This window comes from Charadrius vociferus, unplaced genomic scaffold, assembly GCF_000708025.1.
Source record: "Charadrius vociferus isolate BGI_N301 unplaced genomic scaffold, ASM70802v2 scaffold750, whole genome shotgun sequence".
Classification (NCBI taxonomy): Eukaryota; Metazoa; Chordata; class Aves; order Charadriiformes; family Charadriidae; genus Charadrius; species Charadrius vociferus.
This window is the reverse complement of record NW_009646309.1, coordinates 234,870-248,729: the sequence shown is the minus strand read 5'-3', so window position 1 is coordinate 248,729 and position 13,860 is coordinate 234,870. Positions and strand designations below refer to the sequence as shown.

Sequence of the window (13,860 nt, the reverse complement as noted above, 5' to 3'; positions counted from 1 at the left end):
CAGGAGCTGCCGTTCCTGCATCCCAGCGAGACCAGCGTCCTGAACCGGCTCTGCCGCCTCGGCACCGACTACATCCGCTTCGCCGAGTTCGTGGAGCAGTACACGGGACACGTGCAGCAGCAGCAGGTGGGGCCCCCCCGCGCCCCCCGAGCAGCGCTGCGGAAAGCGGGACCCGGTGGAAAGCGTCCTTCCCGGGGGGGCGTCCTGAAGCCGTGTCTGGCGGCTGCGGGGCGGGCGGCGTTTGTGCGCTGTGCGGGACGCTCGTCCCCGTGCTGCCGTGAGGCCTCCTGGTCTGGGAAGAGCTTTGAGATCCAAGTGCAAAAGCTGCACAAGTGCAAAGCAGCACTGCAGTTGCCAGTGTTTCCCAGCACTTGCATATGCCCACAGAAGAGCTAAATATAACTCTGCTCAAGCAACTCTCCTTGTGGGAAACTTATGGGGTTTTTTTCTGGGCACTTTCTGGTGGGCGTTTCAGCATGTTTGGAGCACTGGCTGCTGGCGTAACACTGCACAGAAAGTCCATTACTTTTTACACCTGCACTAGGGAGCTGATGGAGATTTTACGGTTTGGTTTCAGGACCATCATCCATCTCAGCAAAACCAGAGTGGATTACATGGCATTTACTTGCGAGCATTCTGCACGGGTCTTGATTCAGTGCTGCAGCCGTATCGACAGGCACTACTTGACCTCGAACAAGAGGTAAAGGAGAGAGACTTGGAACAAGAGACTGTCCTGCTGCTGACAGGTTGTGGAAAGTTGCCATTTCTGCCATTAATATGCTGAGCAGTAGTAGCTAAAGAAGAGAGAAGGTATTTTCCTTTCCACATCAGGGATGTCGTCCAGATTATTCCTGTGAGGTGTCATTGGAAATGGCCCTTCATTCTAATAAGTATTAAGTCCCTTCTACCTTCAATAGTGCCCCATCTGCCTCAGAGCTCAGTGCTGTCTCAGACTATTGTCACTTCTGTTTTCACTTGTAAAGGTTTTGATAAATCTCTGCTAGATTAGCCACTGTCACACCTTGGGTACTGTCATTTTATCGCCTAAAATGGGACACAGCCCCAAAATGTGTGTGTGTGTGTGTGTGTGTGTTACAAGTTATGGGAACTAAATATTTGGAATATAGAACTAAATGTGCTTTTTTTACTTATCTGTATCTTATTTTAATTTCCATTAATTGCTTTGTTGTTCTTACAGTTTCTGGCTGACCCGCATCTTTCCATCTCACATGTTAATTATTCCTTGGACCAGGTACGTCATGTTAATAAACAGCTAGGGCTTTTTGGTTACTCTTATCACTTCTTGAGTCTAATAAGAAAGTGGGTGGGATAAATAAAGGTTAGTCTGTTGTGTCATGCCGTGCCGTTTCTTTTTAACACCTCTACATCAGTAGTCCCTTAATCATGCTCAGAGGATCACTTGCACTTTGACACAAAGCTTAGGTCCTGCACCTTGACCTTCACATATTCCTCACTGCCTGTGTTTAGCCAGAACTGCAGCTGGAATGTAGTGACTCCACACAGCCCAGTGGGGGGAGGACGTTCTTCCTAGAGATTTGCATGTCATGTTTCTAATTTGTGGGAAAAGCCAGATGATATTTTCATTAAATTCTTGTAATCAGCTGCTGTCCACACCTACTCAAGTATAGTTTTTCTGTCTCCCTTGCATAGCAACCAAATTCAATATTTTGTTCCTTGTTCTGCAGTTTCAGTTACTCTTCCCCTCTGTGATGGTCATGGTGGAACAGATCAAGACTCAGAAGGTACAGTAAAATTGTAGCTAGTTTCTCTTAACAAGTTTCCTCTTTAGCTGATAAAGTTCTTTCTGCCCTCATCCCAGACCTTTAATACTAGGAAAAAATGTGGTTTCAGGAATGGGTGCCCTCTTCCTAGTACTACTGTAAGTATTGGATAACTATTTTGCAAATCCATTTACACTGGATTTGACTTTTTCATTATCAGTATGATCTTTGATGACTTGCATTTTATAATCACAATACATTTAATAGTACAAGATGCTGCTGTTTGGAATTTCTTCTGAGTCTGTTTTCTCCCACCGTCACCCCCCCCAAAAAAAAAAAAGCAGAAGCTAATGTTTTCAGAATCTAGTGATGCTTACTTCTTGTTAAGGGATGTTTTTTGAGAGAAGCCACAGTTTTTTGTGGAGCCACACATAGAAGGTCTCTTTCTTCACTACATGGAGTATGTTACATCTTTCTTTCTGTAAGACTTGTGCAGCTTGTTAAAGCATTTTCTTGTTAGCCGAAAGTGTAACATTTAAATGGCTGAAAAGTTCAGTGCAGATTCCTATAACAGACCTAGTCTAACCGTGTTTTCTTTCTGCAGATTCATGGGTGTCAGATATTGGAGACAGTCCACAAACATAGCTGTGGGGGGTTGCCTCCTGTTCGCAGTGCTCTTGAAAAGTATGTAGAGACAGTAGAGCTATTATTTCATTCTTCTGTAGTAACTGGAATTAGTGTCAAAGCGTTTATCTTAGTTGTGTAAGCAGTACACGCAAAACAGACTTGCATGATATAAAATAGGAGTAGCATGCAGGGAAAACTGCTGCAGTCCCCATCCTTTATCTAAAGCAGGCTTGTGGCAGGAATTAAGACTTCCTCCATACTTTGGACTTAAGGCTGAGGAAAGTTCAGACATATGTTTTTCCTTCTTTTGAGGTGTATGTGAACTGTTTTGCATATGGTAGACCTGTCATTGTTTCTTGATCCTTCAAAAGGATAAATGTGATGGGGTGTGTTGCTAGGTTTGTATGTCCTTGGGCATAAAGTCAGACTACTTAAAACATTAGTTGTGTTCATACTGAAATGGTAATTGACTAGAAACAGCAGGACTGGGAAGGCACTGCAAACTTACTTATACTTCTGTATGCTAGCAGATCTCTGTGGGGAACCCACATATTCAGTGGATATGTTAGTTTAGTTTTGCAAGTGATGGGTCCACCTTTCTCTGTTTAAAAAAAAAACCCAAACCTACAAAATTCCACATTAGCTGTTTAGCACTTGTGATACTGCCTGGCTGACTAACTGCAGTGTCCATAATGATGTACAGTGAGGTTTTGGTTACTGCGTGCAAAGGCCCCACTGTCTGTTTCTCTTGACCCCAGGATTCTGGCTGTGTGCCATGGAGTCATGTATAAGCAGCTCTCTGCCTGGATGCTGCATGGATTGCTGCTAGACCAACATGAAGAGTTCTTTATCAAACAGGGCCCCTCTTCTGGGAATGTCCCTAGCCAACCTGAAGAAGATGACGATGACCTGGGAATTGGGGGACTTACAGGAAAACAGCTACGAGAACTGCAGGACCTGGTAAGGCTGTAAGTCATAGCTTGGCATCCTTCAGCCTTTAGGGAACTAAAGAAGAAATATATTGTCTTCAACGTCAGCGTGAGCTATGCTAGACTGGACATATATTAAGACCTGGTAGGACGGCAAATCAACAGACTATTGTAATAGGTTGCAACTAGGCATAAAGGACAGAGACATATCGTTTGGCGCAGCTGGATAACCTCAGGGCAGAAAGCCCTATGGGTGGAATCTGTGTAGACTCTGATGTCAGGTAATTGGAACTGCTGTACTCATCCTGCTCTTGACTGACCCTTTTCTGATTCCTTAGGGCCAACACTGTGATCTTCTCAATGCAGGCATTGGTGGTAGTGTGAGCAATTGCAAGGGAAAGGGTGTGGGGAGCTTGTGTGTTGACTTGATTTGCACCCTTTCTACTGGCAGCTGGGTCAGGCACCTTTCTCACACAACTGTTTGTTGTGCAAATGTTACCTAACAGGGTAATGCTGCTGACATTACTGGGGAAAAATGTGCTGTGTGAGAGTCAAGAGGCTGCTAAGAATGTGTCCAGAGTGCTAAGTTAAGCAAGGGAGCAACTTGCCAGTATACTGGTGAAATGTGGTAATGCCCCGTGTAGATGGCACACCATCAGGGCGCCCTTGTGCAAAGCAGCTTTCTCAACAGAGTAATCGTCTGCACTTTGTGCATGTGATCAGTGTCTGCATCAGGGACCAGTGAGGAGCAACTGCAACTTTGTAAATTCACACTCTACTGTGAGAAAACATTTCATGGGCACCCATGGTGTTGGTGTGAACACACAGAGGATTTACCCCCAAACCACCCTGTATTGCATACTAATTAAGTGCCCTGTACAGTCTCTGCTGAGGACAGCCTACACACAAGCAAAACCAAGGGAAAACTTTAAAAGGCAGTTAATGAAAAGTCAATTATTTCACTATATTGGATATAGGGAGAATGTGAGAATTGGTGGGTCTTCTACATCCATGGTAGAAAATGTAGGCATTAGGAAGATGACAGCGAGAGCCCAATTAGCTCTCTTCCTCAGTATCAACTAACAGCATTGGCAATTCTTCAGTCAGAGAGTAAAATAAGAAATCCTGAGTGGTGATGGGATAGACCGATAAAATACTTGGGTATTTCCTCATCTAAAAGTGTCAGAAGAATCTTAAGAAAAGTATTGCCAAGCTGTTAACGTCAGTATACAAACTTGTACTGAACTCTCCTGTTAAAATGAAGAATTCTGTAGATGGCAAACGTTCTCAAAAATTTGTTTGCAATGTTTTTTGAATTAAGGACTAATGAACCTAGTTCTCTAATAACAAGAAAGCCAAATGAAATGGCCAGTATTGCTTCTCTGAAGGAAAATCTTCCCTCTGTACTTGGAGTTTTTTATGAATACATTCAGAAAAAAGTTAGTAACTTACTGTATTGTTTTAAACAGCTTTTGCAGGAACTTAGAAAATTGCCTAATTTATGCTAGCAGGCCTTCAGATCTTTAACCTATTTGCTCATTAGTGGAAGTGTTTACATTTTGCCTGTATCACAAGTGTTCTAGCAGTGTTAAAATATATGGGAATGGGTGTAGGGGAGGATTATTTTCCGTACTGCTAAATAACTTTGTTATCGCTGCAAAAAACCCTAATGTAATGCAGTTGCAACAAAAATCCCTTTTGCTGATGTAACATTGTCCTTTGGGAGAGCCAATTTGCAGCTATTCATAGAATGGTTTAGGTTGGAAAGGACCTTGAAGATCACCGAGTTCCAACACCCCTGCCATGGGCAGGGACACCTCCCACTAGACCAGGTTGCTCAAGGCCACATCCAGCCTGGCCTTAAACACCTCCAGGGATGGGGCCTCAACAACTTCTCTGGGCAACCTGTGCCAGTGCCTTACCACCCTCAAAGTGGAAAAACTTCTTCCTAATGTTTAATCTAAACCTGCCCTCTTCCAGTTTAAAGCCATTCCCCCTCGTCCTATCGCTCCATGCCCTAGCAAAAAGTCCTTCCCCAGCTCTCCTGTAGGCCCGCTTTAGGTACTGGAAGGCTGCAGTAAGATCTCCCCAGAGCCTTCTCTTCTCCAGGCTGAACAGCCCCAACTCTCTCAGCCTGTTCTCATAGGAGAGGTGCTCCAGCCCTCGGATCGTCCTCGTAACTCTTCTCTGGACATGGTCCAGCAGGTCCATGTTCTTATGTTGGGGACTCCAGAACTGGATGCAGTACTCCAGGTGGGGGTCTCACGGGAGTGGAGTAGAGGTGCAAGACTATTCCACAAAGGTTTAGCTTCTCCTTTTCCCACTTCTGCTCCCCTCTCTGTTGAAAGCAATGTCTTCTCTCGGGAGATCTGGTAGTGTACTAGAAGTATAAAGCAGCTTGTAGGCTTACTTAATGACGCAAATCAGGTTTGCTACTTTTCTGCTTACTTCCAATGTACGGGGATTCCCCCTCCCACACAGCCCTTCCCCCTTTATACACCTGTTCTCTCTGTTTTTCTCACACTTTTTTTTCTTGATTTCTTTTCCCCATGGTCTCTGGCAGCGCTTGATTGAGGAGGAGAACATGTTAGCTCCATCTCTAAAGCAGTTCTCTCTGCGAGTAGAAATGCTGCCTTCATACATTCCTGTGCGAGTTGCTGAGAAAATCCTCTTTGTGGGAGAATCCGTACAGATGTTTGAGAATCAAAATGTTAACCTGACCAGAAAAGGTAAGGAACATTTTTATTGCGGCCTTTGCTCAGTTGTGAGAGACTGACAAGTATCTTCCAAAATGCTGTATTAACGAGTTCCTCAACAGTCTCTGACCATTGGCTGATATTCTTCAGAACAGAGGGATGGTTGTGCCAGGACAGAGCAGTGGTCCCAGTGTTCTGCTTCCAGTTGATTTCAAAGGGAGCAGTATAAGAACAGGATGATTAAATGATAACGCTTTCTAGACATAGTTTCCAAGTTTCCAGCAACAAGTCACTATGTGATTTGCTCTGGATAAATAAAGCAATGGCAAAGGTTGTGTTTTCTTTCCAGTTTGCATCCCTGTCCCTGGAGGGCACAGACAGACACAAGGGCACACCTTGGTCTGGGTGTGTACGTTGCAGAATGGTGTCATAGGATTAAAACACATCCACAAACATAAGAGATTCATTGCAAGGTGGTCCCAAAGGTCGCTCTGGAAGAAAAGTGATCAAGACGGAACAGTTAAGACAGCGAGAGAGACAATTCCAGCTGATGCTTTTCTTTCAGAGCCTGATAAGTTTACATTCAAGATGGTTTTGGAAAAATATTCCTTCACCAATTGGGGTGGACTGCTGTGGAGGCTCTGTCTTGAGCTTGTCTATGCAAAAGTACTCAAATGACTCGAGCAACACTGCAGAGAACAAAGGACCAACTAAGTTGGACTGGTTTCTTGCCTTAGGAGAAGTGAAGTGAAAAGAAATCAGTCTTCCAGCTTAGTTGGCTAAAAAAAATAGATCCCCAAGTTCAAGCAGTAGGATAGACTAGAAAGGGGCGGGACTAGGTGGAGAACCAAAGCGACTGGTTAATATGGCAGAAAAGTTGTGGGTTCAAAGATCTAAATCAGTGCTAGGAAAAGGGCTGTTGGTGGCAATCATTTACATAGAAAATACTTTGGGTTTTTACTGATACCACAGCACTGCCATGTCAAGTGTCTATACTGTAACTGTACTTGCAATACTAATCTTCTACCTTTGTACTTGTACTTTGAGGCCTCCTCAACTTCACCTTCCTCACCAGACGTGAGGTGGTGCTGCCTGGACAGCGTTTCTGCCCAACTGTGCTGGAATGGGGCTGCGCTTCTCCAAATGGCATTCCTTTTTATTGTCCAAAACACTTTTCCCGTTGCTGAACAGGCTCCATCCTAAAAAACCAGGAGGACACATTTGCAGCAGAGCTACATCGACTCAAGCAGCAACCACTCTTCAGTTTGGTAGACTTTGAATCGGTGGTTGACTGGATACGGAGCACTGTTGCCGAGGTAAGGATCCTAGGAGGGATAATTACTATACAGGCAGAGGAGCTCGTCGGTTTTGTGAATGACTAGGAGGAGAAGGAGGCTCTTTAGAATCAGTGATTGAACAAGCGTGTGAACACTGCAGGTAGCTTTTGTGTTCTTATGGGGCTCAGACCTTAATGTTACCCCAACTTCCAATGACAAAAGGACATGAATAAATACTATTTACTTTGGGGGAAAGAAAGGAATATTCTTTTTTTTTTTTTTTGCACTTGCAATGACATCAGAACTTTTCATCATGCTTTCAAGCATAATGGATGGCATCTTACTGGACAAAATCTTTGCACTGGCAATTTTTAATCTTTTTTTAATTTGGGGCAGGGGAGAAACCTGAGAAGATGGGGAGGTTAGAGAACCTAGAGTGGAATTGATTTCCTGAGAATTTGCTTATTTTTTGTCATGGGTCTTCATGTTTCTTGGGCAGAGTTTCTTGCTGGTGTACATCAGGAATGTTCTGACTGGTAGCATGGGCTGCCTATACACAGGAGTCCGAGTGTGTTCTCTTGTGCTTTATATAGCATTTTATATAGGTGGGGTTTTTTTGTATACATCACAAGTATTTTAAAACAGCTACTGTTCTCGCTGAACGGGTTTAGACAAATCTGAAGGGAGGTTTCATTTGTTTTGTTTGGTTTTTGTTTCCTCACTAGCATCTTTGGAAACTGATGGTGGAGGAATCAGATTTACTAGGACAACTGAAGGTAATATAACTCCTAGCACGTTTTTGCTAAGGCAGCTTAAGTTTTTTTTCTTTCTTTCTTTTTCAATGTCTCTTTCCCATTCAATACTTTACTGTCTTAGATTCTGCGCTTTCTTCTTTTAGGTAAAGCTGTTTTCATTTTCCAGGTCTCAGGAATGAGCACAGTGATAGAACTTGGTCAGAGACAGTTAGAGTGGTATGTGGTTTTGTGGTCTGTATCTTGAAGCAAAGACAGCGTAGACTTTTTGGGCACTGGATGGCATTCTTAGCTCTCCAGCTGTGTTTTGAAATGGCAGAGGTTGTCCAAACAACAATAAAAATGGATGCTATCAGCTAGGATGATTAAAATTTCTGCTCAGTTTTTGATATGCTTATGTACAAAAAATTTATCTCCACAGATTATAAAAGACTTCTACCTTTTGGGAAGAGGTGAGCTGTTTCAGGCCTTCATTGACACTGCACAGCACATGTTAAAAACACCACCTACGGCTGTAACTGAACATGGTGAGTGTTGCTTATTCACTTACCAAACTGTCCTCACTGTGGTACAGCAGGAAAACGGTTAGCCACGTCCAGTACAGGAGAGCTCTACTGTATCGTCTAGCTGTTGTCATTAGTTTTGAAAGAACAGCACTTGTGAGTTAGAATGTCCCACAGAGTGGGTGAAGATAACGTCTCGGAAACTTTCAGATGGCAGGTTTCTCTCCATATTTGAAATTGGAATTAAATGAAAATAGCATGTCGGTGTTGTCTTTTATGGCTGAGCGTAAATAACTAATGGTTGCAAAATTAGCACTAGCTGCATCATCTTGTGTTGATATCTGTGCTCTCTTGTCAGATGTCAACGTTGCATTTCAGCAGTCTGCTCATAAGGTACTGTTAGATGATGACAACCTTCTTCCTCTGCTTCACTTAACCATTGAGTATCATGGAAAGGAGCATAAAGGTATCTACTTGCATTTTTAGTAGTGATGTAAGAGGGAAGATGCCAACCTTGTGTTCAAGTCCCATCACATACCCTTCTCTGAAGTTAAAGAAATATTAGCTTTGTTCCCCTCGCAGCCCTATGTGATGGCCTAGCCTCCTTTGGCTCGTCTTATTCTGTTTTTCCCTTTTTTTCCTTGCCATGGTTGTCTTGACTGAGAAGACGACTTAATTCGTCACCTCATTTGTTTTCAGATACTTCTCAGACTCGTGAAGGGCCTTCCCGGGAATTATCTCCACGTGAAGCCCCCCCATCTGGATGGGCAGCTCTGGGCCTTTCCTACAAAGTTCAATGGCCACTGCACATTCTCTTTACTCCTGCTGTTCTGGAGAAGTAAGTACTAGGTATGGTCTTTGTATATTCATCAATAGGTTCCCTGATCTCAGGCACTCACTAATGTGTTGGGGTTTTTTCCCTCTCAATGGAGAGAAAGGTAGAGCTATAGTACTTTACCTTGCTCCTTGAACCTTAAAATGACTTAAAAACACCTGGAGGTGTTCAAGGCCAGGTTGGATGAGGCTTGGAGCAACCTGGTCTAGTGGAAGGTGTCCCTACCCAGGGCAGGGGTTTGGACTGGATGATCTTTTAAGGTCCCTTCAACCTAAACCATTTTATGATTCTATGCTGATAGATCTCTACTATTTTACAAACAGTGCTACTTTGACAAAACATTGTCAGCTCCTCCCTCCTTACAGTGAAATTAACTTTGCCTTTTTTAGGTCAGTAACCAACACAAGCAGAAATCTGTTACTCTGAGATGTGCCATCACCTGACCTACCCTGTCTGTTGGCAGGCAGCCACCTCCTGTTGCCTTTTCCTGTCTTGCATTGTTATGTTCTCCAGTACCTGCACCCAAGAAAGATTTTAATCTTAAACAATGTTGTATTTTTGGACTGTAGGTACAATGTTGTGTTCAAATACCTGCTGAGCGTGCGACGAGTCCAGGCTGAGCTACAGCACTGCTGGGCTCTCCAGATGCAGCGCAAACACCTGAAATCTAACAGAACCGATGCCATCAAGTGGCGTCTGAGGGATCACATGGCTTTCCTTGTGGACAATCTTCAGTATTATCTGCAGGTCAGGATTATAGAGAAAGGTAAACCATATCAGTTAATCAGGAACTAGCAGAAGTTCAGGGAGGAAGCACTGAAGTCCTGTCTTTCAGGGTTCAGATTCTTTGTACCTTAAGGAAATCAGGATTTCCCTTGGAACAAGTCTAGAACTTTCTCTCAGTTCCCAGGCTTAGTGCTACAATTATAAAGTTTTTGGACTTGCGAATCAGTGAGCGTTACTGGAAACACAGGAGTTTTGGCTTTCCAGTGCTACTAAGCATTTGTGAGAAGCCACAGTTGTCTCTGAAGAAGCCTCATTAAGATACCGTCTTGGCTTCTTCCCTTGCCCCTTTAAGTAACAAGTTATTGTTTTGGGGTTTTTCATGTGTGTGGGTTTGGGGTTTTTTTGTTTGGGTTTTTTTTTTTGTTTTTTTTTTTTAAAGAATTGAGAGAAGCCATATTCTGACCATTTGAAGTAAAAAGGTGACTTTTCAAATGTGAACACCGGTTACTGGTAACATGATTTTGTGAGAATTACGTATCATTTTGTTAATAGCTGTAACAGCTGAATCAAGGGGTGGCTGCCGTTCTGAATTCTCCAGAGTAATCTGGCTGAGCTCTTGCACTGCAGCCTCTGCCTGAGATTCCAGATAGTATGTCCCAGTGTAAAACTCAGAGGTGACTACAATCAAACACCTTTCTTTACATGCTAGCTATATACTTTTCAACAGCTAAGTGACCGTTTCCCTTTCTACTTAGATAATACTTAGGTATTGTTCCCCCCATTATGTACTGCTGTTGTATGTAATTCCCCATTCAGGAGGCAGAGGGATGGTGATCCTCAGTCTCTAAAGTAGGAGTACCAATAAGGAAAGCAAGTTTCTTACCAAAACTTCTGGCTGGTCTGAAGTAGTCCCATTCCTCAAGATACTAATGAGATTTCTTTACATATCCATCAGGTGGATGTACTGGAATCTCAGTTCTCACAGCTTCTACAGCAGATAAATGCCACGCGAGATTTTGAGAGTATACGATTGGCTCATGATCATTTCCTAAGTAATCTGTTGGCTCAGTCTTTCATCCTCCTAAAACCTGTAAGTAGGTCTTGTTTTCACCTTTTTCTACAAATTCTCCAACTGCCCTAAGCAACACACCTTTTTCAACAGATACGGCAAACCATCTCTTTTAAAACAGATCAGTGATAATCTCCTGCAGAGCACTGACTACAATTCTAGGAATGAAGCAGATGTAAATGAGAACAGATAATTGAATTAAGACCACTTAATTTACAGTGGAAGTAAATTACAGTGGGGATGCTGCATTCCTGGCAATTTTAAATCAAGATTATTCCAGTGTTCAGTTAACCTTATTAACTTAAATTTCATTGCTATGTTTTTCTCACAGGTACTAATTAGCATAGTGCTGGGAACTGTATTCCTGAGGGACTCATTCTGAAATGCATTAGATTAGGAAAAATTCCCTCTCGTACTTTAGAGGATAAAAATAGTTGAGGTGTACCTGAGTGGACTTTAAGGGTGTTTTTGATTGTTGTTTTTGTCAAAAATATGTTACGGTGGTGCCAGTATTTTTATTCAACATGTAGCCTCACAAAAACGTTCCCACAGAAGGTTGGTATCAGTGATACACAGCGATACTGCAGGTCTTGTCCGTTCCATTATTTTGCTGGGTCTACGAGGCTGTAGCATAAAGGTGGCAGAACACTAACTATCCAGTCTGAAACTTTTAAGTGTTTCCAGTAGTTATGTCTGTGAGGCCTTTGGGGTTTCTTAACACTCTTGAATGCTAGTTACCTTGACCAGGTGATACACAAGAAATTCCAGGTTTTGTGAACAGTGAAACCAAGGCCTTGAACCACAGCTCTTGCTCTTCTTTATTCTTCCTTCTCAGTCCCAAAGCTGCAGCGATGGCCTGCTGGTGGGACAGGGAAGCCAGTGTTCAGCTTCTGCGCCTACGTGCACAGCTTATGTCAACTGCTGTTTCCCAATAATGTCTGCAAAAGGTTGAGGGTGGGCAGAAAGATGCAGCATAACATTTAAGTCCTTTTTCCATAGAAAACCTCACAAAAATGGTACAGGTGCTTTAATGTCTTCCTTACTGATTGAAAAAATATGCTATCAGCAACATTTTGATTATGAAGGCTGCAACTTTTCAGGTACTAGTAACAGCTTTCTCTCAGTGTGAACTCTGTTTGAACTACTATCTTGTACTTTTTATCCCATGTAGGTTTTCCACTGCTTAAATGAAATTCTGGATCTTTGTCATAGTTTTTGTTCCCTGGTCAGTCAGAACCTGGGCCCACTAGATGAACGGGGAGCTGCACAACTCAGTATTTTGGTGAAGGTGAATCTATGTTTATATGGACCTGCTCTCCCATGCGAACGTTTGCCTAAGCAGTCATCTTGGTTTAAACAGCTGTAGAACAGGAGTGAGTGCAAGCTGAGACCTTTTGTATGAGTGCTTGCAATGATTTTAATTAATCAACTGTTCCTGTGTCCAAAATTCTATGTGCACAGAGAGGAGGAATGTGGGCAGATACGCGGAAATTACTTTATTGGAATAGAAAGGAGGTGGCTATCAGCCTGTGCCTCCACCTCTCCTTTTGGATACCCAAAACCTAAAAATTCTTGCAGCTAACAGCTTACCTTATACTGGACTACAAGCATCACTTCTCTTGCACTGATTCTTTTCTTCAGGCTGTTAAAAGATTGTTTAGGCAGAAACAGAGATGAAATGCTTGCTTGCTTGCTTTCTCTCGAGTGCCCAGAACTGACTTCTTCTAATTTGTAGGGATTCAGTCGTCAGTCATCACTTCTCTTCAAGATTCTCTCTAGTGTTCGCAACCATCAGATAAACTCTGACTTGGCTCAACTGCTGCTGCGCTTGGATTATAACAAATACTACACCCAGGCTGGAGGAACCTTGGGCAGGTAGGAATATCTTCAGGGTTTCCTACAGCGGTATCCTGAGGTACTTGAAGTACAGAGTGATCTAAATGATCACAAGTCATTTTTATTGATTGTGTAAGCCAAAATAATTAGAAGCAAAGAGTTGCTAAATACTATGACAGAAAAGTAACAAACCAGCATGAATTAATTTTTGGGGTTTATATGCTTTCTCCCCTTCAGATTTGTTTTGGCATGAAGTTGAACTAGTTGCTAACTCATATTTGCTGAAAAATGATGATGGGGTTGATAAATGGAGCTCCTTTCAACATGTAGCTAATATTGTACCCTTCTCTTGCAGTTTTGGGGTTTAAGCACCAAGACCTTTTCTTCAGGGTGTGACCAACAACACATCAAGCAGTGGAGACTGGGGCTCTTGGAGTTTGCACTCAGCTGAATCTTTTGTTGTAGCTGGCTCTTGCCTGGTGAACCACTGTTTCAGAGGAAACTGACAGGACGTTCTGCTTACCTGAGGCTCCCAGTGACTGCAGAAAGCTACTCCATTTTTTCTGAACTAGTAAAAACGTGCTTTCTGCAGCCCCACATATACTTACAAATGCTTCTAGGGAGGCAGTCTGTGCCTCCACAGAAAGTGAAAAAAGCAACAAGAATTGTGATGTCTCGACTCTTCAGCTGAACTATGGTCCTTTGCAAGTTGGAGCACCAAGGAAGTAGTCTATTGCTCTTGACTACAAATGAAGTTCTGGCTGTATTCAGAGGTTCCACTTGTGCAGTACACAATGTCTGCTAATCACATACACACCTCCAGGTAAATGAAAGGACTGCAACAGCAGTTTCAGGTAAAGGGAAGGGA

At 43.0% G+C, this 13,860-nt stretch overlaps 1 protein-coding gene across 2 annotated transcripts; it reads left to right on the top strand.

Annotated features, from left to right (window-relative positions):
• TUBGCP4 (tubulin, gamma complex associated protein 4) lies at positions 1 to 13,380 on the top strand. Of its 2 annotated transcripts, XM_009884015.1 has the most exons (17): positions 1 to 126; positions 578 to 700; positions 1,199 to 1,252; positions 1,707 to 1,763; positions 2,347 to 2,426; positions 3,128 to 3,329; positions 5,862 to 6,027; positions 7,186 to 7,310; positions 7,997 to 8,047; positions 8,445 to 8,550; positions 8,885 to 8,992; positions 9,226 to 9,364; positions 9,931 to 10,108; positions 11,043 to 11,177; positions 12,328 to 12,444; positions 12,892 to 13,031; positions 13,348 to 13,380. In XM_009884015.1, exons 4-17 carry the CDS (start codon positions 1,731 to 1,733, stop codon positions 13,358 to 13,360), a joined length of 1,593 nt encoding a protein of 530 aa, XP_009882317.1. In that variant the 5' UTR covers positions 1 to 126; positions 578 to 700; positions 1,199 to 1,252; positions 1,707 to 1,730; the 3' UTR covers positions 13,361 to 13,380. The 2 variants fall into 2 exon arrangements, with proteins under 2 accessions (XP_009882317.1, XP_009882387.1); XM_009884085.1 differs by lacking the exon at positions 13,348 to 13,380 and having other exon boundaries at positions 12,892 to 13,035.
• The last annotated feature ends 480 nt before the right edge of the window (positions 13,381 to 13,860 follow it).